Below are 26,618 nucleotides of genomic sequence, written 5' to 3' on the forward strand. Positions count from 1 at the left end.
GAGGCTATCCATGTGCCAAGACACTTCTTTGGCCGACAGCACCTATCTCCTCGGATGTATGGTATTTGCAAGCAGGCTTTTTCCACTTTTTCCCAGCTTTGTTCACAGCACCTGGGATGCCTGATCGTAGTAATTACCACCACCAGGAGTTTGCAGCTGTCCTGCCCCATCACATCTTTGTTTCAGCAGATAAATCTTAATTCTGTCCCTGGATTCCCACAGCACGTTTGGCTTTAACCCCTTCCCTGACAGGCACTTCTGGGCCGCACATGTGGTGCGGCGGAGCAGAGGCGGCCCAGCCCTGAGGGGCAGGAGGGAGGTGACGGCTCGAGTCCCCAGGCTCCCTAAACTACACCCGAACGCAGGCTCGGTGCACTGAACCTCCTCACCCCTCAGGGGACCCCCCCGCAGGCCCCCAGCGTCCAACCCCGCTGTGCCCGCGGCCGGCCACCAGCCCCCCTGCCCTTGGCCCACGCACCCCAAAATGGCGGCGCCGCCACAGGCCCCTTCCCCTGAGCAGCGGCCGTTGGCGCCTCCGCCCCGCGGCCACGTGACACCGCCCACCCCGGCCACATGGCGCTGCTGCTCGCCGGGGCACGAGGACCCGGCAGCTCTGCCCCGGGGCAAACCCGGCACCGGGCGATGGCAGGGACCGGGCCTCGGAGTCTGGCGGGAGAGGCGGGATGCGGCCTGCCTGGGCTCGGGGCTGCGCTGAGACCGAGGGGAGAGCGGCGCAAAACCACTGCAGCAAAGCCCGGCTCACCCGCTGCCCGGCCTAACGCCCAGCTTCTTGCTGGATCAGCGGGTGGAAGGTACTGCAGCCCCTCAGCGGAAACACTTGGGGTTTTATGTCAAATTACACCCCAGAATAACTGAACGGCTTTGGTATTCATGTTCGGTTTTGGGAGTTAGGGGAAATGGACGTAAATTAGTCATAGGGATGAGAACTGATACGCATCCTCTTAGTGACTTCAATTTAATTATGAGGATTGAACAGGAAAACAAACCATGGCTTTTTCTGTGCTCGGCGTACACAACAAACTATGGCAGACCTTGGCAGAACTCCTTCTACTAACCTTCCTCCCACTGACATCGGAACACACAGTAACTGGTAAGGCATCAAAGAAAGCCAGAACTTACGGATTCTCTTTTCATTTTTGTGTTGTATGACCTCTTAATGATCGCTCATTTTAGATTGTCTTTCAAAATTCTTATTTCCCATCCAACAATAGTTCCGGTTTCTGAACTTGTAACTGTTTCTGGTCTTGTAAACTGTTCAAAGATAGAACTTTTGTTAACCCCGTGAATCAAATAGTCTACCATGAACTTCTGCCAAAGAGGCAGCTGTTTTAAAAATTAGATTTTATTGCTTTGTATTTGCTGCTTTACTATTGCTTTACTACCTAGTGGCAGGATAACAAACTATGACTTCCCCTTCAAAACAAAGTCTTGCCTAAGAAATAATTACCAAGGGAATTAGCACAACCTTCTAATGACGTGAATTAGGCACAAAAAGCTGAAGAGAACACACTGTGTGCTAGCACTTTCTTAAACAGCAGTAACTTTATTGCCCACAGATAATGCAAACATTTTCCACACTTGCTGCAATTCAGCAAGTTACCTACTTAACAAGGTTCACAAAAAATCTATTTATTTCAGAAGTACCCTAGTGTTTTTTGAGCATATTCTCATTTAAGGTGTTTATTATTGCTCAAATCTACAGTCTGGTTGTGATTGGCCACTCAGTCATGAGATATGCAGAATTAAAGATGATAACAGGACTTTCAGGAATTCATTTTTAATTAGAAAATACACCTGCTTGTAAGGTAGAAAACAATCCAAAATAACAGTATTTGAATTTCTGAGTGCAAACTTTCTTTGGGCACAATACATCAGGATTAACCTCAAAGCAGAATGGAGTATCAATAGAAAAAAATACTGTACATTGATTTTGAGAAATAACATCTCTGCACAGATTATGTGTGCACACTAAGGATGCTGTAGTGTTTAAAAAACCCAAAAAATAAATAGGAAAAACGTCATTGTATTAAACCAAAGAAAAGCTTCGAAGGCGAAATATTGAAAACATCTCTATTAGTCCCACACAATTACTCCAAACAGGTTATTATTGACTGTAGTTGTCTTACTCTGTTAGGGCACCTCCCCCAAAATGGGGATCTCCTCATTTCTCTCCAGCGAGAGCACATGTCCTTTCTTCTAGAACCAGGTCCTTACATACAACACATTTTTGAAGGAAAAGGAGTGTAGTCAGGGCTTAAACTTGCCTCTGTAAGCTTTTCCTAGCTGTCAGTATAAAAGCAGGGGACAGGAGACCTGGCTGGTATCTTTCCCAAATGAACACTCTCGTTTACCTCTCGATAGAAGGCGGCTGCACAAGTGTTAAATTTCAGTTCGCTGCAATTTTCCCCCTCATATCCTGTCTAAAAAAGGAATTTGAATTTAAAGGCAACAGTAAACCACACACATATGTAAAGAGAAAGTTTTGCTGTTTTAAAATCAGTACACCAAGAAAATCAGAGAGACGACTAATTCCTGGGATATGGGAATAAAGGGTAAAACTCTTGCATTCTGACTGGGGCACAGCGGTTTTGGCGTTCATGTGGAAAGTAACACTGTTGTGTATGGATTTAATGCACTAGAAGCCACATGAAAAAGTAACTAAGAAATGATTTGGTGGGTATTCTCAACAGAGACATTTAGCAGCACAGAAACAGAGGGACCTTCCTTCCCTCATACACTATAAAATCCTGCTTTACACTAATATAACACTGCATAATCTCAATTCCACTGTTAGTGCCAAAATGATGCATATCTCTTACAAATGGCCAAATTCACAAGCAAAACATTTAAACCAGAAATTGTTTAGTTCTACATTTATTGCAGATATTAAAAGATTAACAATGCTAACATGTTTACTTACACTAAAAAGAAATGTCAGTTATCCAATAACATAAGCATCTAATTGTTACTAGCTTAGCACTACTGCCAATTTGCACGGAACAGAAACTAGCAAATTGCTCTACAAGATTAATGGCAAAAAACAACCAAAAGACAGTAGACACACCACTGAAGTTAGTTAAAATGTTCACTGAAGCTTGCAGTCTTCATGGAAGAGAGCCTGGAACTAAAATAACAGAAAAGAAGCTAGTAAACTTTAAACAAGGCAATGTATCTGCATAACAAACGTTTCACATGTAAAAGTATTTAAATTTTTCAAATCAGAGCTGCCTGCAAAAGCAGGTCAAAATAAAAGGAAATTCCTTTTGCAAAAGGAGCATAAGGTCATCTCTTGGTAAAGCAAGATAAAAGTGGCAAACGGTAACCCACTTGAGAGCAACACTGGAATCTCAGCACCAATACCGCTCTGCTGATATCTTGTCCAAAATTAAAAGCTTGGCACAAGAAAAGACAGACCATACCACAGTCATCCAGGGTAGCAGGTTAAGATTTTCCCAATGTTCACCTTTATTCTCAAGGCAGCAGTATACTTTAAATTGAATTGCACTCAGAAAGGACGGTACCATTTTCCAATCTGGATACCAACAATTCTTCCAGATTGGGTAAGCAGGTGGTTAGCAAATGCACCCCGAATGGTACTCTGCCCGACAAACTCAGGTTAAATCAGAGCAGCTCAGAATGCTGATCTGGGTCTGAGAGAGTGGATTTTAATCTAGTGTGAAACTCCACTTTGCCTTGTGCCTTTCTGCAAATAGTGTAACATATCATCAAGAATCCTTCAAAAAAGTAAATGTGAAAGAAGAGGTGAACTGGAAGTTTGCAGTGAAATAAAAACTGTAAGCAGCAACGCTGGCAGCTTCATCACTGACACTAAAAGATAAGCTAAACCCTTCTGAGTGGGTCTGAGAAATAAATCAGAGCCCAACAAATTGGTTCCGGAGTGTCATTCTAAACCAGACTGTGACTGATAGATCTCCTTGTTTGAATGGCTCAAGTTTTACACTGTGTAACTGCTAATTAGGCACAGGAAAGAAAGAGGGGCTTAAGAACACACCCAAATGGGACCTTAACAGGTGAGCATACACTGCCAAATACTGTAATCGATGATCTTCCAAGTAGCCTGTGGCCCAAAACATTTAAGGATTTTGAACATCTCCAAGTAAAGCCTATGAGAAACATCTGGGCTATCAAATGTCTTTAATCAAGTGTGACAACCAGATAAACTTATTTGTATTTATAGCCTTCATGCTTCAACTTCTTCTAAAGGTGAAGACACGTGTGATGTTTATGGAAAAAACAGAACTACCAGCGTATTTTTCTGTACCTGCCATCGTGGTTTTATTTAGTGATTATGCGCTTCAAGGCAACTAAAACCGAGTGATCAGAAAATTACACTGTGACATGATTTTGTTTCTCATGGTTTCAAAGACCCATACAGTAAAGAAAAAAAAAAAACACCTTGCATTCATAATTAATACTGGTTGTTACAAGCAAGGAGAAGTTTGTTGCTATAGAGTGAAAATGAAGACACTCCCTTTCAACCAGTAGGGTTTTTAATGGAGGAAGAGTTATCATTTTGTTCTTTAAACAGCAGGCACAGGCAAGTTGATAACTGAAGAGCACATTTGCTTGCATATTTGTCAGTTAAGAACTTGAGATGCTGCCACGTTACTGTGGGGGGCTATTAGTGGTGTACCACAAGCTCTTTGCTCTACAAGAAGCATGGTGCAGGATGAAAACATCAGCAAGACAGCACTCACTGCGAGTAAGCAAAACATGCATCAGCTCAAGATCAACTCTTTAAAGAGAGCTTCAGGGAAGGAGGTTTTGGTAGTGTAACATTCAGGTGAAGACTTTCGACTAGTTTTAGAAAGGTAATGATGGAGAATAAGTACACTAAAAAGTGTGATATGTACTTCTGTCCCTTTCAGTAATCCAGTCACAGATCCCTTATTGATGTGCAAGTCGGAAAAAGATGAATGATCAGACCGTGCATGTTTATCTGTGGTAACACTGTTAAATCTTTCATGTCTTCAGAGCTGCTTCACCAAGCAGTTAGGGAACACTTTTTTGTTCAAGCACAGTAGCTTAATCCAGTCTTCTCTTTCAGTAAGTTTTGAAATAGTCCCTTAAGAGTACAAGTTTTTTGTTTTACTTCTTGGGATTTTTTCAATAAAAGAACTTCTACAAAGCAAATATTCAATGGAAACAGAAATGACTCTCTAAACTGATGGTCTTATAAAACTGATGATCCACTTCCAGATGACTTCCAAATATCTGACTTCTAAGTGTTTTCTTCAGTATTCCCTGCAGATACATGAACTGCACCTGCTCGCGGCTTAAACTTTGAGAAGGAAAGAAAATATTCAAGAATTTGTCAGAGAAGAGCTGCAAATTTGTGTAAAAACAAAAAGTACACTTAAAATATGTACTACTTGTTCATTACAATGAAAAAACCTTAGCAGCTGAGGTTTTCAAGGAAGAGTTTAGTGTTCTCAGACTCAGATGAACTCAGTTATTCATCCTACACTTTAAGTCTAGAATCCTACACAAAATAAGCACTCAGGTAGAGACTCTTCTTAGAACTGGCGTATGGAGGAAAGGAAACTGCTTTATGCAGACTCCAGAAGTAGATCAGAAGATCAGCCCATCAATAAAATGTAGTAAAATAAAATCTGAACTGCCTTGCAAGAAGATCTGAGAAGACTCTTGGCTTCAGAAAGGATCAGAGCCAAACCAGGCTAGTCATATTTTTCATGTTGCTTATTCCATTTTTTTGGTAAGCCATCTCATCACAAAACAGGCAAACTTGGCCAAAGAGAGAGGTAAACAGGCACTTCCGAGAACAAAATCAGTTGTTTCTTCCTCAGAAGATGACATCCAAGCTGTTAGCTTGCACAATTAAATACAAGACTAACTTTAATCTTGGAAAATGTTTTAATACATCAGTATTCAAGTCCACTACTATAGAACAAAGTGTTCTTCATACTGGCATACTCTGCCGAAGATCTTTCAGACAGCAGCCTTTGCATATCCGTGCACTTTCTAGCGAGCGAGTCTCTTATGTCAAACCTAGAAAGTAAGATTTGGGGTAATTCAGCAGCTCAAAGCAGTTCAACGTAGGTCTGGATTCTCATGAAATGTTAAGAAGCCAGATACACTCATGGAAACAGTAATATTTTCTTGGTAAAGGAAGACTTAAAAAGCCCTGGTATTTTAATGTTTGCAGGAATTCATAAACCAGACGTGTCCATTGCACATACCTATTTACTTGCTCTTTTCTGCCTGTACATTTGTATCATTCTTTGACGGAAAACATCAAATGCATCTTCTTTATTTTCTTCCCCTGCAACACCCAAGCCCTCCCCTGCAGAGGTAGCACCCCTAGGGAGTAAAATGAATAGTTAGAACACTCTGTTTCTGTTACATTTGACAATGTGCAGAAGAGATCTAAACAATAGCTTCCAACATAGACACAATTCAAGTGGAAAGTAATTCTGCTTCATTTGGGGGAGAAGGGGAGCGGAGGCTCGGTACCTGGCAGAGCAGATCAACTGTAAACCAACTCCCACCTCCCATTACACATGCAAATACCCACCAGAAGAAAATGCTCCGATGATATGAAGGGAGCAGTGAAGATGTAGTCATCTAACACATCAAATTCTTACATGAAATTTAACCACTTTATTCACGGTAGATAGGATCCTCTGTCAAAAAGATGGCAAAAATTGCCTTGTTTCCCACATTTCAAACGTGACAGAAGTCAGAGACTTTGAGGAATAAGTAGGAAACACCACATTAACTCTGGATAAAAGATTAGATTTTTACCAAGGGAACATAATGCTGCTTGCTTAAAATTTCTAGCACCCAAAGCAAGCTGAATTCTTGCAGGACACACGCTATAGACGAAACCTGGAGCTCCCACCCTTCCAAGAAAAATGAGTCATTAATTCATCTCTCTCTTTGTCCACACATGCCAACAGAAGCAGACAGGCCTCAACAATATCAAAACAACTTTCTGCCCTGGAAGTAGACAGAGAGGATGACCCACAAGAATGCAGAGATACAAATAATTAAAAACCATCTCTTTCTCCAGGCTATGTGCGTAAGAACATAGACACTGCAACACTAAGATTAATGAAACCTCTGCCACAGGAATGATCCTCTGTACCAGTTTTATCCACAGGTCAGTTACATTAGTATTATCTATAAAAGATTTCATCACATGAAGCACGAAAAATGTTTTAGACTGCCCTGCCCCATGTACTGAAATGGGGATTGCCACACCATCAGGGTAAAATCTGAGGACCTTAAGTAGAATAAAGAAAAATTCTTGTCCAGCTTCTGTAATAATAACTTCCACTTAAGCCAAGTCGGTTCTTATGCAATTGTAAATTAATATTCACAACTCTAAAAAGCAAATTCAACTTTACAGTTCACAGCAGAAACCCCAGGTGCTGTTTCTTCTTCCAAATGGTACAGTCTGACTTGGCAACTGTACGATCAAGTTAAGTTACATTTTAAATTACTAATCAAAGACATAAGTACTCAGAGGAGGGTCTATCCCATAACAATATTCTGCTTTGGAGTTTGGTTTGTTTAGGGGTTATTTTTAAAGCATTTCCTGAACTATAAAATTGGTTAGACCCATAGCTGTGACAAATCAGTTCTCAAGAGAGGGAACAGCTCACAAGACTAACATGAAACTCCATTTAAAACAACTGGACCATCATTTCCATGAGAAGTCACCATGCAATTCACACACCTTTTAATGTAACATAAATAAAAAACATCTTCTTCCGGCAATATGACTTGCTCTCACAGCCAGAGACAAGCTTTAAGCTTTCACAACAAAAAAGGGCCTCGAGTTTCTTTGTGTAACAATTGATGTGCCTGAATACATCAGCTTTAGGTATCAGTGTTCTGTAATGATCAAGGTATGTTCCACACTAGAATTGGAGTCTCTCCCATTATTAATCCATCCCCTTTTTGCTCAGAGAATGAGATCAGACAGCACGTGGACTTTTAAACAAGCCATCAACTGAAGACCTGGTAGTTTTCAAAACGGGAGGAATGAGTAGAGGCTACAGATTACTAAATGAGAAAAAAAACCCTGCACTGTATCAAAGCAACTAACAAGAGAGCAAAATGTCAAACTGCACTGGTTTCATCCTCACTGAGATTGTCCCAAAGTACTGTCCAAGGAATTACTTTGATGGGAAAGTGAGGTGCACACCATGAAAATAATCAATACTATGGAGTTCTCTCTATGTTACAGAAAAGGTCAACAAGTTTTTCTAAGAGCTACAGAGAGCAGTGCTTCACTACTCTTTGCAGGTGTCTTTACAAGTGTGACATAGCAGTGGTCTCAAGCTGGAAAAACTGTATTTTCCCATATTAAAAATGCAGTTCTTAAAGATGGCCAGAAACTTTTAGAACGTGGTGGGCTGTCAGACCAGATACAATAAACAGCCCATGGTAAGTTGTGCAGCAAAACTTGTGCCAGGAGCTAAAGAAAACAAACAAAAAAATTACTCATATATTTAGTCCCAACAAGTTCTGAGGTTAAGAACCAAGGTTCTCACACCGGTGAACACAAGAGAGCTACAGATGAAGTAAGCTGCTTTCTCATTTTTGGTTTGCTACTGAAGGAAACATAGAATATTTTCTAGTGATGGCCACTGGACCATATGGAGCAGTAAGGAAAAAAAGAAAGCAAATAACCAGAAGTATCCGATCAACTAAAATGACCAGTACTGTCCAGTGCACGAAAAAACCAGAAATCCTTGGAGAAAGAAGATTGTTAAACCACAGGCTACGTGGTGTGGACTAGAAAGCTTGTTATATGGGTTCAGAGAGAAAGAAATAGTTTCTGCCTCCTTATTCAGTCAGGGAGTTGAAGGAGGTATTATCCATTTTCCGTGCTGGCAGCAGTGGACACTGGATACAACAACTTTAAAAGACAAAAATGAAGATTCAAAAGCAAAAGTATGTTTTAAAGGAAAAAGCACACTTACCTTCTGGCAGATGCACTTACCTCTTTCAGTATGCAGTGGAACGAATCACATAATTAAGAGTGAAAAAAAAATTGTTGCCTAAACCTAGGAGTACTGTGTACGATATTCCTACAGTCTATTTATATGTTATGTACCTGGCGTGGTAGCAAGGAGATCCCCAGGATAAACAGGTTAAAAACACCCAAATACACCAAACAAAAAACACCTCCTGAAGAACAGGGGCACCCATGTATCTTTAGAAAGCGTCCGCACACTGCAGCATTCATGCTGCAACCTTCAGTGATGTCAAACTGGATGGCAAGAAACAGCCAGCCACCTTCCAGACCAGACTTTGCCCAGCCTGGCCAAAAAAATGCGTGAAGTCTCCACGCTCAACTTTGTGGAGGCCAGCGCCAAGAAGGAAACAAAACACTGAACTGGCCACCTCTAGATGGGTTAGATAAACACAGTTATTATTAGAATCCCAGCCTTTTCCAGAGCTGTCAAATTTCTGCAGTGTGTTCCCATTACATACACTTTTACAGGCTCTCTGATCCCTTTTCCTCGTGTACCAAGGCCATGTCCTTCTTGCCAGCCCATCTTCTGAAGCATCTGGAAACCCACATTCCTGTTTGTCAGTTTCTTGTGTGAAAATTCTAAATCTTTTGGTTTCTATGGAGAAGAAAAAAAAAAAAAACAGAAAAACAAAGGGTCTTTTTGTGATACGGGGAGATCACGTATTAAAAATCCCTCAAATCCCGCCCCATAAACTGTGTTTGAATTTCTGGATATACAGAAATATCTTCTAAGCAGCACTACTTAACTACCTACACAGAAAACATCTATCGAAGAGTAAATACCTGCCTTGCCAGTTTATAAAATATAAAACATATATTCCAGGTTCTCAAACTGTTTAATTACATTATTAAAAAAGATAACTACCTTTTAAAATATGAAAGTGTATTCTTTGCTATTTTAATAACAAATATGGAATGACCTGATGACTAAATCCCTATCACAAATACAGAAGCAGTCAAATAACATCTCACCAGATTTGGAAAATTACAGCGTATTTTCCAGACAGCAAAGCACTGATGTCCTTCTTATTTTTTTTAAATAAAAGGCAAGATTAACACACAGCTTTTCGATAGTGCTCTAATTGCAAAACTTTCATTTTGACACGAGTAGTTAAAAGACAACAGGAGCCATGGCTCTTCTCAGATTTAGTCCAGTCTTTTTCAGGACCAGGCTCTTCAGGTTTAAATTTGATTTTATGACAATGACACATTTTCAGAGGCCGTCCCTTGTAAAGATAGTCGATTCTCAGAATGCAATGCCAAACCAGAAGAGTTCTTTACCTTCTTCTTCTTTGTAACTGGGCAACCACGAGGCCTATCATAAGCAATTCTGACAGGTTCATGCACTGCAAGTCAAATCAAAGACAAAATTCAGCTGTAAAGAAAAACAATTTTAATACGGAAATCTAAAAGTACATGTGAAGTGGGACTCTAACTCAATGCTTTGGTCTAAAAACAGAACCAACAACAAAGATGAGAATAAAAAATAAATAAATAAAAAGAGAAAAGAAACAGTAAGACATTTTTTTCCCCTCCACCACAAATAAGGTAATTAGTACATGCATGTATTTACTTTTGGACATACCATGCCAGCAATACACTGATGGATGACATACTGTAAGGACTTTAGATCTTTCATTTCCCTGAGCTTCTGCAATACTCTGATAGAAAATTCAGACTGGACTTAAACGAGGTTATTGTATATCATTTTCATATCACAAATGACAACTTTCACCAATAAAAATCATTATGCAAAGACAAGACATTTGTTAAAATAGGTGCAGAGCACATATAATTGGTTTTAAGCTACTTATCTCTCAATTCTTAGAATATCAGGACCTAGCCCCGCTGTAGCCATATTGACAAAATTTGACAGGCCGATTCAAAATCTAAATATATTTAGTTAAACACTCAAAATGGGTTCAGTGCTATACTTAAGTCTGTTAAACCTTCCATACACTGATTAAAAAAACCCCGCAAAACCCACTACCGTGAGTTTTTTAAGCAGCAGAGAGAAGACAACATTCACATATACTTAAGAGAATATTTGCGGAATGGTGCTGGATGCAAACTTTGCTATTGCACTATAATACAAAAACTGTTACACAGTTTCTTCAGATCCTCCTTTGTCAGTTGAATGAACCTTTAAAGTGAACATTGTGCTCATTTTTTGTATTAAAGAAATGGAATTCTTTTAGCCAGTGACAGTCAGTAACAAAGTCCATAAAACCCAGGAGTTCTGTACTGATACCTACAAAGTCCCTTTTAAGTACCACTCACCTTTTGGTTCTTCTATGAGGCAAATCCTTTTAGATGCAGGAATCATACCAACTTTCAGAGACTTGCTGCTGATCCGTTTGCGAGGAAATAGGGTACCAGGAGCAGGAGTTGATGCCTGTGTCGACAGATTTGGCATAGCACCGTCAGATGACGTGGCTAGCTGCATTTCACCTGCTGAAATTTCCTCTCCTGTTTTGGAAATCATCTCTTCAGCTAGGTTTTCCACACTTCTACCTGCTGACATGTCATCCTCTTCTCCCTCCTCTGCTTGCTCCATTTCCATTTCTTCCAAAGGCTGGGAGACATCCTCCTCAAACTCAGCTTCCTCCTCATTATCTTCTTCCTCTTCTTCTTCTTCATCCTCTTCCTCTTCTGAAATATCCAAATTTCTCTCTTCAGGCTTAGCACTTTCCCCGGCATCAGTTGCTTCTGACACAGCACTGAAGTTAATAGATGGACATAGCTCATAGACTTTCATTCGGTAAAATTTGAAAGCAGAACTGTTTCGATCTTGTAGAAACCTGAGCAAAAATTACAGTGCAAGTAGTATCAGAAAGAGATTTTCTTTAGCTAGCCTGAAGCAAGACATTCGAAATAAATCCCTTATTAATTTTTGAATGGTCATTCTAGGTGTGTTTTTGTAGAACTGTAGGATTCCCCGACAACATGTAGTAAGAACGTCACTCATTCTCCTCAGTTCTGACAGACTGCTTGTTAGCACTTCTCAAACTGTGTTGTAAAAAATTCAGTACAATTATATTCATTACACAGATGGAGAAACCAAGACAAGGTGCTAGCTCTGGGTGACCCAGAAGACAAACAGCAGATCCCAGAGAGAATTCAGGCCTTCCAAATTTCAGTCATGCAGTCTATGTGGAGATAAGTGTATTGATTCTGAGGAACAAATTGGGCTCCATTTTTTGTTGGCACAGTATGACTAAAAGAGAAAAACCTGTGCTAATTTCCACTAGAGCACTTAGGCTACTGTCATCAAAACGTCACTTAAAAAAATAACAAGATTGCAAATACTTTGGCAGACCACTGTTTCAAGATGCAAGCTGATTACTTAGGACATAAAAGGAAAAATACATGTATCAGTTGTACGCATTTGGGAGAAGTGTTTTTCTTTCTTAGATATTTTAGGTATTCACCATTAATGGAGATGCTGAGCAGGACAACAGAGTATTGCTCAAAGTCCTCTGTTCCCTATACAGGTTGAATAAAAGCATACACCTCAACAAACAATAAAAAGAAATGTCTCCTTAGGAACTGTTCAGATGCGTTTTGATTTTTCTTATCATCCCATTTACACAGATAAAGGTGTAGGTTACTCACCAGAGGTCTGGGTTATCTGCACTGTTGTCTATGCTGAACTGCTCAATTTCTGGTCCTACCTGAGCAACAAACTTGGCAAGCTTCTCAGCAGTTTCCATTGTTTTAGCATCCACTGCAAGAAACAGAATGATTGTTATCTACAGCTTCATACAAAATCTGCATCACTGGAAGGTCAATGCAGTTGAGAACTACCTACTTTAGCAAAATAAACGGGTTTTAGAATTTCCAGCAGAACATTCTAGGCAATTCTTCTCTCGTATAACTTACAATTTTAAATCTAATCTTGACTCTTCACTTACCATCAGGAAACTGAGAGGACAATGGTGGGAAAAGTTCAGGTGGTGCTAATAAATCCTCAGAATCTGTCCTTTCTTCTGCTGGCAGAGAGACCTCGGAACTGGCGGCCCGTTGTGAGGATGAGGTGGTATCGAGGGAAGAATTCTTCTCAGACAGGCTGGTTTCTGATCCAGATGGCTTTGACTGGACTGAACCTTGAAGGTGCTTGTCTTGGTGCTTCAGCACCGTCCCGGCCGAAAGCAGGGTCTGCGTCCCTATGGTGGCTCTCCTCACCTTCCTTCCTCGAATACTGTGTTGTACGACAATTCCAAGCCTTTTTCTTTTAAACAACCTTCTCTTAATACTTGCCACTTTCCTGGCATACAACATGGCCCTGACGGATTCCATTGCAGATTCTTCTAGTGTTCTGCCCTCACCACCTGCTTCCTTTCCAGATGATGTCCGCCTTTGCACCTCTGACAACTTCAGTCTGTAATACTTGTATTCTAGACTATCTTCATCTGACAAGAACCTAAACAAAATCATATAAATAAAATGAAAACCTAAGCTGAAAGCACAACTGTTCTCAAATTCTCAGAGCAGAAACTCAGTAGCAATCCATCTTTCTTCCAAGGATGTACATCAGTTGCTACATTAACGTTAGCCTGCGTAGGTTTTTCTCAGAATAACAGCCAATTCCACTTCTAAAGCAGTAAGTACAGTATGCTAAGCAAATCAATGATGGAGGGTTTTGACATAAATCATCTGGCTAGTAATTAATCAGCTATGCTGCAATTCACACATGAAGAGATAATGTCATATTAAAATATCATTACACCTTGAAGTGTTGCAGCTTTTCTTGGCAACATTATTCATAGAACACCAGATCCGTAAGTGTTACCTTACTGTATGTTTCTATTAACTATGTTTGCTTACTATTTTCATCTCATAAATGTAAATTGCTTTTAACATCTTGCATTTGGATTGACATACAGTCATTATTGACAGATCAAAAGGAACATGTTCTACTAGAGAAAACAGAAGCAACAGGACAATTTCCTGGGATATCAGGAAGTATAATGAGCTGAGAAAACATCTTCAAGAAGTCTGATTAAACGTACAACAGGCCATCTTACAGCCACTGAATAAAATACTGAATTTAATGAAATATATTCCAAATATCTTCATCAGAGAGTAGTATTACAGCATCCTGTTCAAACACACCTACCAATATTCAGGACAGTTCTTCTGAGCGTTTCTCTCTTTGGCAGACAAGGTTCCTGAAACAATGCTATTCACTAACTGTTCAATTGTCTCTACAACTTTCCGATCAGCTCGCTGTGGGGCTGTAGGAAGAAATAAAATGCAGTCATTGTATTATTCTCATCAACAAAGTATCAATATGTCATCTTTTCTATTCTTTGACACACTGACATTTGCAATTTTTCAACATATGTCTCCCGGTTATAGCTGGGATAGAGGTAGTTTTTCTTCTCGGCAGCTAGAATAGTGCTGTGGTTTGGATTCAGTGTGGGATTTGGTAGGAGAATGTTGATAATACGCTGATGTTTTCAGCCGCTGCTAAGAAATCAAGGACTTTTCAACTCCCCACAGTCTGCCAGTGCGCAGGTACACAAGAAGCTGGGAGGGAGAACAGCCAGAGCAATGGACCCAAACTGGCCAAGGGAATATTCCCTATCATGTAACATCATGCTCAGCCTATAAACGAGGGTTGGCTGGGAAGTGGGGGGGCTCTTGCTCCTGGGATTGCAGTTTTTGAGATATTCTCTTCTCTGGGATCACTACCCGGCAACGGGCTGGGCATCGGTCGGTGGACGGTGCATTGTGCATTACCCATTTGCATTTTCTATTATTGTTACTATTATTAGTCTGGTTTAATTAGTAAACTGTTTTTATCTCAACCTATGAGTCTCCTTCCCTTCACCCCTCCAATTCTCTCCCCTATCCCCAGGGCGCTGGAGGGTGCACGAGCGGCTGCGTGGTGCTTGGCTGCCAGCTGGGTTTAAACCACAATAATATTAATACAAAAAAGGCTGCACTTAATACTTAGAATAAATTAAGGAAACCTCAGAAACTTTCTGACTGTTTTCTCAACTCAGCTTAGATTCTAGAACAGTTTAAGAAGCACTGTGGTTTAAGAAACTTATCCTTTGCCATTCTGGGCAAGTTAAGCCATACTTTAAAAGGCAATTACTTATTGCACCAAAAGGATTTTGGGGAAAATTAAGTATATTTGAACAGCACTCTGAAGGGATGAGCTCCAAATTATAAGTCACTCGAGTGTCAGTGCCCCATGTGAAAGTATCTGAAGTTCAATTAGGAAAAAACAGATGAGTATAGTAGAGAGGAAGAACGCTTTAGAGAGGATGAACTAGATGTCCTAGTACAGCAGAGGAGACAGTACTCCTAGTATATCCTGATAAAAGCAGTAATAGTAACATCTCTGAATTTGCTTCTATGCAAATACTTACTCTGTGATGTTAGTTACAGCTGCGGTCCTGGCCTCCCTACCTCGAAGTTGTGAAGCTGGAGGGTAGGGCAGCTGAAGCAGCCAAGGGCACAAGGTGAAAATCCTAGGTTTAAAGTATAAGCATGGGCAAGAGAGGGGAGGAAGGAGACATGCTTTCATCCACAGAGCTGAAAGCGATTGCTACAACAGACAGTGTTTACTACCTGACTCGGCACTGCCACGGATTTACGTGGAATTCCCCGAATTAGGAATTCCCGACCTAATGAAACCGTAAAAATTAAGATAAAATGCTAGCAACAAACAAGAAAATTACATACTGTAAAGTATCTTACAGCACTTCACTCACTTTTAACTTTTGTGTCAGGAGAGGGTTTTTTAAGCTGTACTGTGGACTCCGGTTCAGTTTTTTTCATCTGAATTGGATATCCACTCTTCTCCAACCAAGCCTTCAAGTTTTCAATGTACTCCCTTCCAAACAACGTCGAATCATCAAAGTTTGGGAATAGTGTCGGTGCTGGAGCCATTTCCTGGAGTCCGACGGCTTCAAGTATTTTCTCCTGCCTGAAAACAGATGCTAGTGCAAAGGTCTGACCCAGAAGTGCTAAAGACTTACGACAAAGAGAAACAGTGGTCTCAAAAGCACTCGCCATTTCTCTTGGATTACCAAACCCACTCGTCTTAATGCTTAATTCATAAGCGTTGCAGGCCATAAGCAGCGGCGTAACACCTTTTAGGAGGCGGTCTTGCAGCCTCATTATGTATTTATCAAAAGGTTTTATTATTTCAAAGAAGCAATTCTTTGTTTTCACAGCACCCTTGTCCAACAGCATATTTAAAAACTCATTGTCCACTTTGGGAGTTTTCAGAGCAGCATGTTGTAAACTCTTGATGGTAAAGAAACAATAATCTCTGTGTTCTGGCTTTAAGGAGCATTTGAACGAAGCAAGCATTTTTGCACAGGTTTCTGTCTCTAGCTCAAAGAGAGCTCCAAAGAGCCGGGAAAATTCTGCATCGTTTTTTATCGCATGAAACCCAGCCCATTTTATAATTTCTATTCCAAATGTTGAAAAAATGTCTGATTTGTCCACAAGGTCAAAATTGAGATTTCTGAAAACGTGCGCGGGCTTTGGGAGCCTGAGAATAGGTCTCTGGGTTGTAATAGTTGGCCTCTGATTAAGTCGCGGAGGCAACTTTTGATTAGGGCGCTGGAGGGTCACCGGCCTCTGGTTAGGTCGTTCAGCAGCTTCTGGCATTTGATCAGGTTGCAGAGCCGGCTTCTGATCGGGGCCTGGCTGCAGTTTTTTAGTGTTCCATTTCTTTAGGGGAGTTTTGATCTCTCCTTTGAATACTTTAGTTTTCACAGCACCCCTGGTAATACGCTTTCCTCGCAGAGCTCTTCCCCTGCCAATGTTGCCCCTCCGTATCGGGGGTCGGAACTCGCTGTCAGATTGAATTCCAAAGTCCACATCATACTCCTGATTCTCCATGTTGCCATATTCATCTTCCATCAGCCCCGGTGATCTAAAATCACCTAAAATATCTGAAGAGCTAAAATCAGTTTCATGTGGTCCGGTGGATTCCCAAGAGTCAGGAGGGCCATAGTCCTGGTCATGAGAAGCCAGGCCGCCATACTCCCGGTCATGGGAAGTTGGGCGCCCGTACTCCCGGTCGTGGGAAGCCGGGTGCCCGTACTCCCGGTCGCGGGAAGCCGGGTGCCCGTACTCCCGGTCGTGCGAAGCTGGACGCCCGTACTCCCGGTCGTGCGAAGCTGGACGCCCGTACTCCCGGTCACGAGACGCCGGGCGGCCAAATTCCCGGTCATGAGACGCCGGGCGGCCGTACTGTTCATGGTAATAGTTATCTTTCCTTATGAGAGGACTAGTAGATCTATACGAAGGTCCTGGATACTCATCTCTAGGGTCTTCGCTCCAGTCATCGTGTGGGTGGTGCTGGGTGTTGTCGTGAGTATATCTTCCATCATCCTGAAAACTATCTTCGTATCTTGGTCTTGGGACTGGCCTTGAATGAGCTGCAACGATAAAAACAGAAATACACCAATGCGCTGCAAGGAGTATTGAGAAAAAAAATTTAATAAACACATTTAGACACAAGTCAACACATCAAAACTTGTGAAGAACAGTACACATATCTAACTTTGGGATATTCCCGTTTGCTTCCTCAAGCACTGAATAATTCATAATAAGCAAAAAGCAGCACATCATTAACCATGACTAAACACACATGACAAAACAATTTATTAAAAAGTCTACTCTCGCTAAAGCTGAAACGCAAGTTCTGCAATAAACCCCCTTGTCTACTTGCTCACGACTTTCTCAGTCTAGGAAGATGCTAATGTGCACAAATGCTTCTACCTGGATTTCTCAGATGTAAAAATACCAAAAGCGTGCACTTTCTGTATCCACACTGAATGTCAGAATTCCAGTTGAACGGAAGATCCTATTTTCTACAAACACATACACAATTATCTAAGATAACATTAAAGTCAGAAATACTGGAGTCTCCTGCAAAGCATCCAAGAATCCCTATTTCCTAATTCCAGTAGTTAAATTCAGAAAGTACAGAACACTTGAACAAATAAAGTATTTAAAGTAAATTATTTCTTTGGAGCTTATACAACGCTAAGAAAACAGAAGAGATCTCATTTTAAAACTCTCAATTTCCTATGAATGTAATCCAAATTATTTTTCTAGACACTTTAAATATCAAATTTAGAAGATAAAAGAATTTGCAGAACATACTTTGTGTACGTTCACACTATTAATGTCTTCCTTTTAGCTTTTTCTCCAAAAAGAACATGAAATACAAAGACGCAAAGGCTTCAAATGCACTCCTACATTTATTTAACTTATCAGACATCAACAGAATTCCATCCTGCAGCGATGTCTCTGGAGACCTCTCTGAAATTGGACCCACTCTCTGATGCAGCCTGAACAGAATTCCTTTGTTTGAAATTCGGGTTTTTTGCCTAGAATTTGCATTCCACGTTAAAATAGTGTCAGTCATACCATGCGATTCGCCTCTTAAATAAAAATGGATGTGGAAAAACACCAGCACAAGTCCAGATTTGAGGTAAATGGAAGGCAAGCAATCTTACATAGCTGTTACCAGAAGAGCTGGTATAACCCGCGGCACGTCATGCCCGGGTTTCATTACCTTTAAAATGATGGATTGTGTCCTCTATAGCATCACTCCGGTCCATGCGATACCTTTTAACTTTGTCCTGCACCACAGCATCAAACGTCTCCCGTGTGATCCGCCGAGAGGCCATTTTTATCCTGTAGCAAAACAGCACAATGCCGTCCCTGACCGGGACACGGGCGCCGGGGAAGGTCCTCCCGCTGCCGAGCCGCTAACGCTGCCAGCACCTTCCCGGCGCCCCGGACCCCCCACGTTGAGCTCGGCCCGGGCGGATTCCCGTGAGCACGGCGTGGGGGTATGGGCAGCTCCCTCCCCCGGTTCCCCGCGCGGGGCGGCCCAGCCTGAGGTGAAACGCAGCGTGAGGAGGAAGCTGCGGTTGTTGGCGCCTTCCCACCCCTCACCGGGCGACCCCCGGCAGCTTGCTGCCCGCTGCCACACGCACAGGCACCGCGGGAAGGAGGAGGAGGAGGAGGAGGAGGAGGAGGAGGAGGAGGAGGAGGAGGAGGAGGAGGAGGAGGAGGAGGAGGAGGAAGAACCGCCCCCAGCCCGCCCCGCGGCCCGCCCCCGCCGGGAGCCGGCCCTGCCCTCACCGAGGCGGCGCCCCCCGCCCCGGTCCCGCAGCCTCCCCGCCACACGGGAATCTCCCAGCAGCCCCCGCGGGACGCCGCTCGCCCCGCCCACCCCTTCGCCGCGCCTGCGCAGTGCGGGTCCTGCCGCCACGCAGGCGCGGCCGCCTCATTCCCCCCCCCGCCCCCCTCCTCAAGGCGGGTGGTTTCGGGGCAGCGCCGCCCTGGCGCGGGTCGGTGCTAACGGTGAGGGCGCGGCCCCGGGTCGGGCGGCGCGGTAAGCAGGAGGGGAGCGGGCGGGAGCGGCCCGCAGCCTCCCGCTCCGGCGGCGGGGCCGCCGCTGCCCTCCAGGCCCGCCGCAGCGGTTTCCCGCGCAGTACGCACGCGCAGAAGGCGCTCGGCGCACGCGGCACCCCGGGGGTTCGCCGCCGGAGGGGGATTGGCGCGAGGTTTGGGCGTGGCGCATGCGCGGTGCCAGGGCTGAGCCGGCGGGGGGCGGAGCCAGCGGCACCCGCCGCCTGCGTACGGCGGCCGAGTGGGGCCGGGCCTCAGCCCGCGGGTCTTTGTCAGGCGGGAGGAGCCCGTCGGGGAGCGGCGCTGCGGGCGGCGAGGGACGGAGGTGGGTCGTGAGGAGAACCGGGGCCCGTTGTGCGCTCGGGAGCTTCTCCAGTACCTGCAGCCGGTTCCTGGGTCCTCTCCGGGGCAGGCCTCGCCGAAAGACTGAGGGGTGGGATCCCCCTGACCGGCTGGGCCTGCTGAGGGGGCTGCGGGGATGAGCCGGGCCCTGGTGTGGGAGCGGGGACAGGCAGGCCGAGGGGCTTTGGGCTGTGTTCGCCCTCGAGCGTGGGGGGGTCTCAGGGCCGTGTGTGTCTGGGCAGGCTGCCCACCGTGCCCCTGCGGCGGGGGAAGTGCGGTGAGAGCCGTGTCACAGCAACACACCCATCTGCAGTAGAAGCAGCAGCAGCTTCCCGATCCAAATCCTGGGCCTCTGAAATCCTTATTTTTTTTAATTGTTATGTTTCTGCATGTTAAAAAAAACCCCAGTCATCTCTTTGACCCTAATATTTTTGTTTGAGTTCTATGCTTTTGTTTTGAAAAAGAGCAATTCAGTTCCTTTGTTTCTGATTAACATTAGAAGGTTTTGCACCAAAATTAGTTGTGGGTTATCTTAATGACAGGACAAGGGATCAGTTTATCTCCTTCGAGTAAAATGGGATCGAAACAGATTGCACAGGAAACATTTGATGATGCTGTGCAAGAAAACATTACAGAATTTGAAATGGATCCAGAAGAGGCTGTGAGAGAAGCTGTGCAGCAGTTTGAGTCCCAAGGTATTGTAAATTCTCCTCCCTTTGCAGTTCAGGTTATTACAGACTGGAGATTTACATATCTTAAAATTTAAGAGAACCTGCATGCAAAGATTGATCATCCAGTCTTGAAAATAGGCCTTTGTGTAGTGGAACAGAGACACTATTAATGCTAACCCAGTTTCATGGAGTAATTATGACTGAAAAACTGCTTTGAGTGAAACTGCAGGGTGCAATTTGGTCAATGAAATTAAACTTTTTTTTTTTTTTCCCTCTAGTTGACATTTAGCTAAAATTGATGCTTTGTTCCAGGATGTGTTTGACCATTATAGTTAGACAGAACTTTAGCAACATTTCAGCATCTTTGTGCATTGATCCACGCTTTACAAGTTCATCTTTGTTTACTGTGGTTAACTTGGCAAATTTTACCCAAGCTCCTGTAACCAACGTTAATCATGTTTTTCTTTTTAGGTGTTGACCTAAGCAATATTGTGAAAGCTGTGCGGCAGCCTGCCTCTGAAAATGGGCAAAAGCAAAAGCATGAAATTTTGCTGGTAGGAGCACAAATTTATGTTGTTTTCTAAGGATCATGGTTATATAATAGTTGAAGTAATATGCTAAGAATAATGATACACACCTCCTACTTCTGCCTCTGTCCCATTTCTCAGTGAGCTCTTCAACAAGCAGTTAATTCCATCCATTCTGCAAATTAGGAATAATATAAAAATTCAAAGAGCTAGCTTGCACTTTTCAGTGGAAGTATCTCTGTAAGTGCAAAATGCCAGCATCTCCTGCCTAGGAAATGCAGAGACTGCCTTTCAGAACTCGGAGGCAGATTCTGCTGTTGTCAGGTAAACTCAAGCCACAGAAGAACTGTAATGAAAAAAAATACAAGTAACCTAAGTGGTAGCTGTTAGCTAGTTCTTCTGAGGGTGGGTGAAAAGGTGGAATACAGTCCCTCACCAGCAAGAATATAAAAATACTGATGCACACCACTGACCACTGTGAAATGTGCTGGTTGGACCCAGTTCACCCGCTACTGGTCAGACTGGTGTACAGGGGTGGCAGAAGTGCAGAGAAGCCCTCACTCCTCCAAAGGTTTTGTGCGTGAAGACAAAAAGCTGCTCTTCGACAGCTGTTTCTTAGATATGTCAAACTAATTGAAAAGAAGACTTACTATAAATAAAAAAATGCGACTGACTGTGAGGAACTGCTCTTGTTCTTTCACAGTTCAGATTGAAAATTAACTCTTGTTCTCTTCTTCAGACTTTAGATTCCCTTGGAAGAGCCGTTGCTGATGCTGATCTTGCTGAGATGGCTGAGCAGCTCGTGGTCTTCACTGATCAGTGCAAAGAACAGCTGGCTTTCCGCTACCTGGCTGGGCAGAATGGTGCCTATTCTGTTGTATTCTCTGCCTGCCAGTTGGCTTCAGGAGACAGAAATTTAATGCTAAAAGCCTTTTATACTCTGTCTGCCATCTTGGATGGGCAGCCAGACCTCCTTGATACCGCCGGCCAGGATCTACTGCTGCAAACCCTGAAAGAATATAGAGAGGATGCGGAGATGACGCTGGCAGGGATGCGGTGCATTCGGCACGCCTGTCTGAAACACGAGCAGAATCGTCAGGACTTTGTGAAAGGTGGGGTTCTGCCCCTTCTGACTGGAGCTATTGTCCAGCACGGAGACAGTGCCGACGTCGTCCGAACGGCCTCCTCGGCGCTCAGGATCATGACGTTTGATGATGACATCCGTGTGCCCTTTGGTCACGCTCATGATCATGCTAAAATGATTGTGTTGGAAAACGATGGGTTAAGAGTCCTCATTGAAGCTGCAAAAGGTAAAATTAACCCCCGTGACTGTTGAGCCTCGCTTTGAATCGTCTGTACTTTCTTATCTCAAAACTGTGCTTTGTCTTAACTTGAAGCTCCCCAGAGATGATTCAGAAATTTGCCGCTAAAACAATGTTTAATTCTTTTGATGTGCCCTGAGAGAGAAAAATAATATGACTGCTCCAGAGGCTATCAGCAGCACCAAGGTGGCAGTTATCAGAGCTATTTGCCAGTCTATCTAGGAAATATTTTACAGCCCACTGAGCGTTTACAGGCATGTTATCCTTGCTGAGGTGCTGTGTTCTTGCCAAAAAAAGATATTCTGTCTCAGTCTAGATACAGAGTGAACAGGATGTCATCTGTGTGCTGCTGTGTTTTGATACATAAAGTAAAATTCACTGTGTCCTATTGGTTTTTTTTTTAATAAAGCAAAGTAAGCCACCTTGATTCTGCGGCACGCCTCTTTGCTTGTAGTTACCCCATTCATCATCTCTCCTCTGCAGCTTTCACAGATAACTCCAGTGTCCTCAGTGAACTCTGTGCCACCCTTTCTCGCCTCTCTGTCAGGAATGAATTCTGTCAAGAAATTGTGGACCTTGGCGGCTTAAATTTTATGGTGGCTCTTCTGGCTGACTGCATCGACCATCCGGTGAGTGATATAAAGTGTACTTAGGAGTGGAGATAAATGTAGCAGGGCACATTTTTCATTTTAAAGTCCTGGCCCTGAATGGGCCTTAGACTGTGCGTTATTTTAGGTTCGGTTAGGGTTGAAACCCAACCACTGATGCCTATTTATGGCCTTATATACAGAACTAGGTTACAGGTGCTCTGTCAGGTAAGACTGCAGTAATTCTGAGGCCCTTGCTCATGGTTACTTCCTCGGTCCTCCACGCTCCATAAGCAGAACTTGCTCCCAGAAAAGCTGAGCTGGTTTTCCACCATTCTAGCTAGAAAAGATTCAAGAGGATTTAGATGCTCAAGTCCCAAAAGGTTGTTGTTTGATTCTTTAAACTTCTTTGAAAACCTCTGCCAAACTAACAAGGTTCATTATTAGTCTGTCTAGCGAGTAAGCTGTGCTTGAGACATGAGTGACAGAGAACAGTGCTGCTGTTCATAACTGGGAAGGACAGCTGTTTGAATGGAGTTACTGGGGGATGTTCTGGCTGGCTTTCAAAAGTCTAAAACTCTCTCTGGGGCTTTCTGAGGTGTTTTTTCTCGATGAATGCAGGACGTGGTGAAGCAGGTGCTCAGCGCCATCCGAGCGGTTGCGGGTAACGACGACGTGAAAGACGCCATCGTTAACGCTGGGGGAACAGACCTCATCGTGCTCGCTATCAGCCATCACCTCGCCAATCCTCAGGTACGCACCGAGGTCGTTGCTGAAGTCCCGCAGGGTTGAGAATGGGGGTCAGGTTTGGGCTGTGTCATGTAGCAGCATAACTTGTCTTGTGCAGAGGAACAACCCGCAGCCTTGCTCTGACTTGTGATAAAACAATCTGTGATTCTGTAGGGTCGACTTAGTGCTCAAGGACATGGTGTAGTTGGGAACGGTCAGTGCTAGGTTAACGGTTGGACTAGATGATCTTCAAGGTCTTTTCCAACCTCATTGATTCTGTGAAACAGCTTGTGCTGGGAGCAGGTGCCTCCTAAGCACAGTCGTTGAATGATTGCAGCCAAACAGTGTCTTAAACCTTTAATACCCAGTCGTCGAGCAGTTAAGTGATGCTTTGGCAAATATTTGTGAAAATGTAAAGGTATGTCTGCTTCAGCTTTACTGTAGTAGAGTTTCTCCTTGTTCCTGAATCAGATGGATACTGAATACAGTGTTTTACGCCTTTGGGGTGTGAAACTTGTTTTACATGCCACAGAAGCAGAGTGTTTCGGTGGTAGAAACTTTAAAAAAATAATGTTTAAAATTACCAAACAAGGAAATGAGCTCCAAATGCTTTTTTTTTTAATTTTCTTTCCTTAAAGGAACATTCTCAGGCAGTGAAATCTCTTCCACTTTGTCTTGCAGATCTGTGAGCAGGGTTGTGCAGCCCTGTGCATGTTGGCTTTGCGCAAACCTGAGAACTGTAATGTCATCATGGAAGGCGGAGGGGCGTTGGCAGCTCTTCAGGCCATGAAAGCACACCCACGAGAAGTGGCTGTACAGGTATTTGCCTCGAAGCACTTGATTATTTATTCAGGATCGGTGCTGGCTCTGTTCACTGCTTCGTGGGGATTTTGTCCTTTACTTGACAAATACCAAACGGTTCTGAGTGCGTTGGGAACGCAGCATCTAAATGTAGGACTCCCTACATCAGTCAGCCTGATGCCATCAGAGCAAAATTTAGTTTGGGCTTCAAACCCACCCGAATTGAGGTTCAAGTGACTGTGGAAAGCCATGCTTCTCTTCCAGGCATTACTTCTCCTCGAAAGAGCAGACTCCTTCATTCCCAGCTTGTGCTGTGATGATATCTTATGGGAGACGTTGCCCTATATTCTCAAGAATCGAAGAAGAGTTCTTGCATGGCAAGAAATTAGCCTCTGGTTTCTCATGCAAGTCTCAGCAGATTCACTTTTGTGCTCTCCAGAGTATTAAAATACCATAGAAAATATTTTCTGAAAGAGTAATTTAAACTAACTGCCAGGGAAGGTGCTTGGAACAGCATACAAGGGGGTGGAAAGGCGGGTCTGCTGCGCTTGGAGAATTCTGTTTTAGCACTGTTTAAAGAAGTACTTGGTATTGCCGGGCTGATGGTTGAAACTTGCTGATGTTCTGACAGAAGCAGGAGGTTTTGTTGTACAAACTTCAGTGTGAACTACCAGCTACACTTTTGTCCACAGATTTTGTTCTTCCAGGAGATAGTTTGTTGCTGTCTACAGCATCTCACATTTGGCTGCCCAGAAAAAGTTGTTTTTTTTTTTTTTTTTAGTTGAAACCAGATCTGCTTTGTGTGTGCTAGCATCTTACACGCATGGTGTTTCCCTCCAAAAGATGCTGATACTTCTCCTTTACCTCTCTCCTCAGAAACAGGCTTGCATGCTGATCCGCAACCTGGTCTCCCGGAGCCGGGACTTTTCTCAGCCCATCTTAGAGATGGGAGCTGAGAACCTGATAACAGAAGCTCGTGCAACACACAAGGACTGCGATGATGTGGCCAAAGCTGCGCTGAGGGATCTTGGTTGCAAAGTGGAGCTCCGAGAGCTGTGGACAGGTCAGAAGGGAAGCCTGGCTCAGTGAACCGCCCCTCCACTGAGCTGCGGAGCTTCACGACATCTGTGTACAGGAAGCCCAAGGCGGGAAACGAAATGGCATGGATTAATTTGCAGTTCCATTCCATTGAACTGGAATATCTGAAGCAAATGCCTGGCTTGTGAGGCTGCAGTGAACTTTCTATTGGGAGCTACAGCTGAAATGGCTTTTATGCATTCACAGGCTGCAAATCAACTCTGTGTAGTAATCATTCCCCAAATCATCTAATGCCTGAAGATGATCTGCTCCCCCTGTTGTGTATGTTCCTCGTGTACAGAACGGGGCCGTTCCCACGTGCTCGGTTCTGTGCAGTAAAAGCAGAAGTGGCTCGTTTCTGGTAGGAGTGTGGTACGTACCGTGGCACCTGGTTCTGAGTTGTCCCTCCGCTCTCTGCCGCAGGGGGCTGGCAGCCCGCTCTGGTAGCGGGGTGGATGAGGAGGAATCCCATCATTTGTGAATATGTTCTGTCCTGTTGTACTGTTCTACTAACTGTTACTTTACTGCTGACCATATTCTGTGTTTGCTTCTTTGTTGTGGGTTTTCAGCCAACATTTTAAACAAAAGCAAAGTAAGGATTTACACCGTATGGCCCAGAGCAATGTACTTTCCTGCCATTTGCATCCAGGAGAAAGGTTCACGTTCAGTTTCAGGGAGATGAGTGAGTCGGGGACTGATAGTGAAGATGGGAATTTCAAAGCAGGGACAAACTGACAGCGCTGCCCCACAGCAGGAAGGCGATGCAGGGGAGCCCAGGCTTTGGTTGTCTCTTAGCAGGGCAGGACTTCCCTGGATCCAGGAGTGTTTGGGTAATGAAGAGGCCGTGGACTGGAGACAGCTGCAGGCTTGGGAGCAAAAGAAGAGAGGCGAAACATCCGCAGAGGCTCTGAAGTCTCAGCTTAAGGCTTCTGTGTGCCCCCATTTCTTGCTGGGCTGTGTTATGACTGGCTCTGCTCTGGGTGCTGAACCTTCCTCCTGTGCTGCGTGGAGGTTTTCTAACGCAATACTCGCTGTAGAAATGTTGACCCTATAAAACATAAAAATGGAGCCTTTCTGAGGCGGGAAAAGAAAGGTGGGAGAAATGCCTC

At 43.7% G+C, this 26,618-nt stretch overlaps 2 protein-coding genes across 6 annotated transcripts; one reads left to right on the forward strand and one right to left on the reverse strand.

Annotated features, from left to right (window-relative positions):
* Positions 1-1,437: 1,437 nt before the first annotated feature.
* SUGP2 (SURP and G-patch domain containing 2) lies at positions 1,438-19,039 on the reverse strand. 5 transcript variants are annotated; one of them, XM_074928305.1, is made up of 10 exons: positions 18,609-19,039; positions 15,781-17,463; positions 14,172-14,289; positions 12,967-13,475; positions 12,668-12,779; positions 11,333-11,853; positions 10,334-10,398; positions 9,511-9,647; positions 6,243-6,363; positions 1,438-2,441 (listed from the first exon to the last, which is right to left on the reverse strand). In XM_074928305.1, the coding sequence occupies exons 1-9, from the start codon at positions 18,721-18,723 to the stop codon at positions 6,243-6,245; spliced, it is 3,381 nt and encodes a 1,126-aa protein (XP_074784406.1). In that variant the 5' UTR covers positions 18,724-19,039; the 3' UTR covers positions 1,438-2,441. The 5 variants fall into 5 exon arrangements, 4 of the variants coding, with proteins under 4 accessions (XP_074784406.1, XP_074784404.1, XP_074784405.1 ...); XM_074928303.1 differs by having other exon boundaries at positions 1,438-3,145; XM_074928304.1 differs by having other exon boundaries at positions 1,438-6,051.
* A 605-nt stretch (positions 19,040-19,644) lies between these two features.
* ARMC6 (armadillo repeat containing 6) lies at positions 19,645-26,582 on the forward strand. Its single transcript, XM_074928307.1, has 8 exons — positions 19,645-19,778; positions 20,338-20,490; positions 20,938-21,020; positions 21,733-22,303; positions 22,799-22,944; positions 23,524-23,655; positions 24,313-24,450; positions 25,309-26,582. The coding sequence occupies exons 2-8, from the start codon at positions 20,370-20,372 to the stop codon at positions 25,519-25,521; spliced, it is 1,404 nt and encodes a 467-aa protein (XP_074784408.1). The 5' UTR covers positions 19,645-19,778; positions 20,338-20,369; the 3' UTR covers positions 25,522-26,582.
* Positions 26,583-26,618: the final 36 nt, after the last annotated feature.

Source organism: Athene noctua, chromosome 27 (assembly GCF_965140245.1).
Source record: "Athene noctua chromosome 27, bAthNoc1.hap1.1, whole genome shotgun sequence".
NCBI classification, from domain to species: domain Eukaryota; kingdom Metazoa; phylum Chordata; class Aves; order Strigiformes; family Strigidae; genus Athene; species Athene noctua.

Excerpts from the sequence above, each read along its gene's own strand:
- ARMC6 (XM_074928307.1), top strand. The coding sequence starts at position 20,370 with ATGGGATCGAAACAGATTGCACAGGAAACATTTGATGATGCTGTGCAA. Across the intron at positions 20,491-20,937 it reads GCAGCAGTTTGAGTCCCAAG|GTGTTGACCTAAGCAATATT; the intron begins GTATTGTAAATT and ends TTTTCTTTTTAG. Across the intron at positions 22,304-22,798 it reads CCTCATTGAAGCTGCAAAAG|CTTTCACAGATAACTCCAGT; the intron begins GTAAAATTAACC and ends TCTCCTCTGCAG.
- SUGP2 (XM_074928305.1), bottom strand. The coding sequence starts at position 18,723 with ATGGCCTCTCGGCGGATCACACGGGAGACGTTTGATGCTGTGGTGCAG. Across the intron at positions 14,290-15,780 it reads TCCTGACACAAAAGTTAAAA|CCCCACAGCGAGCTGATCGG; the intron begins GTGAGTGAAGTG and ends TTCTTCCTACAG. Across the intron at positions 6,364-9,510 it reads ATCAGAGAGCCTGTAAAAGT|GGGTGCTACCTCTGCAGGGG; the intron begins GTATGTAATGGG and ends TTTACTCCCTAG.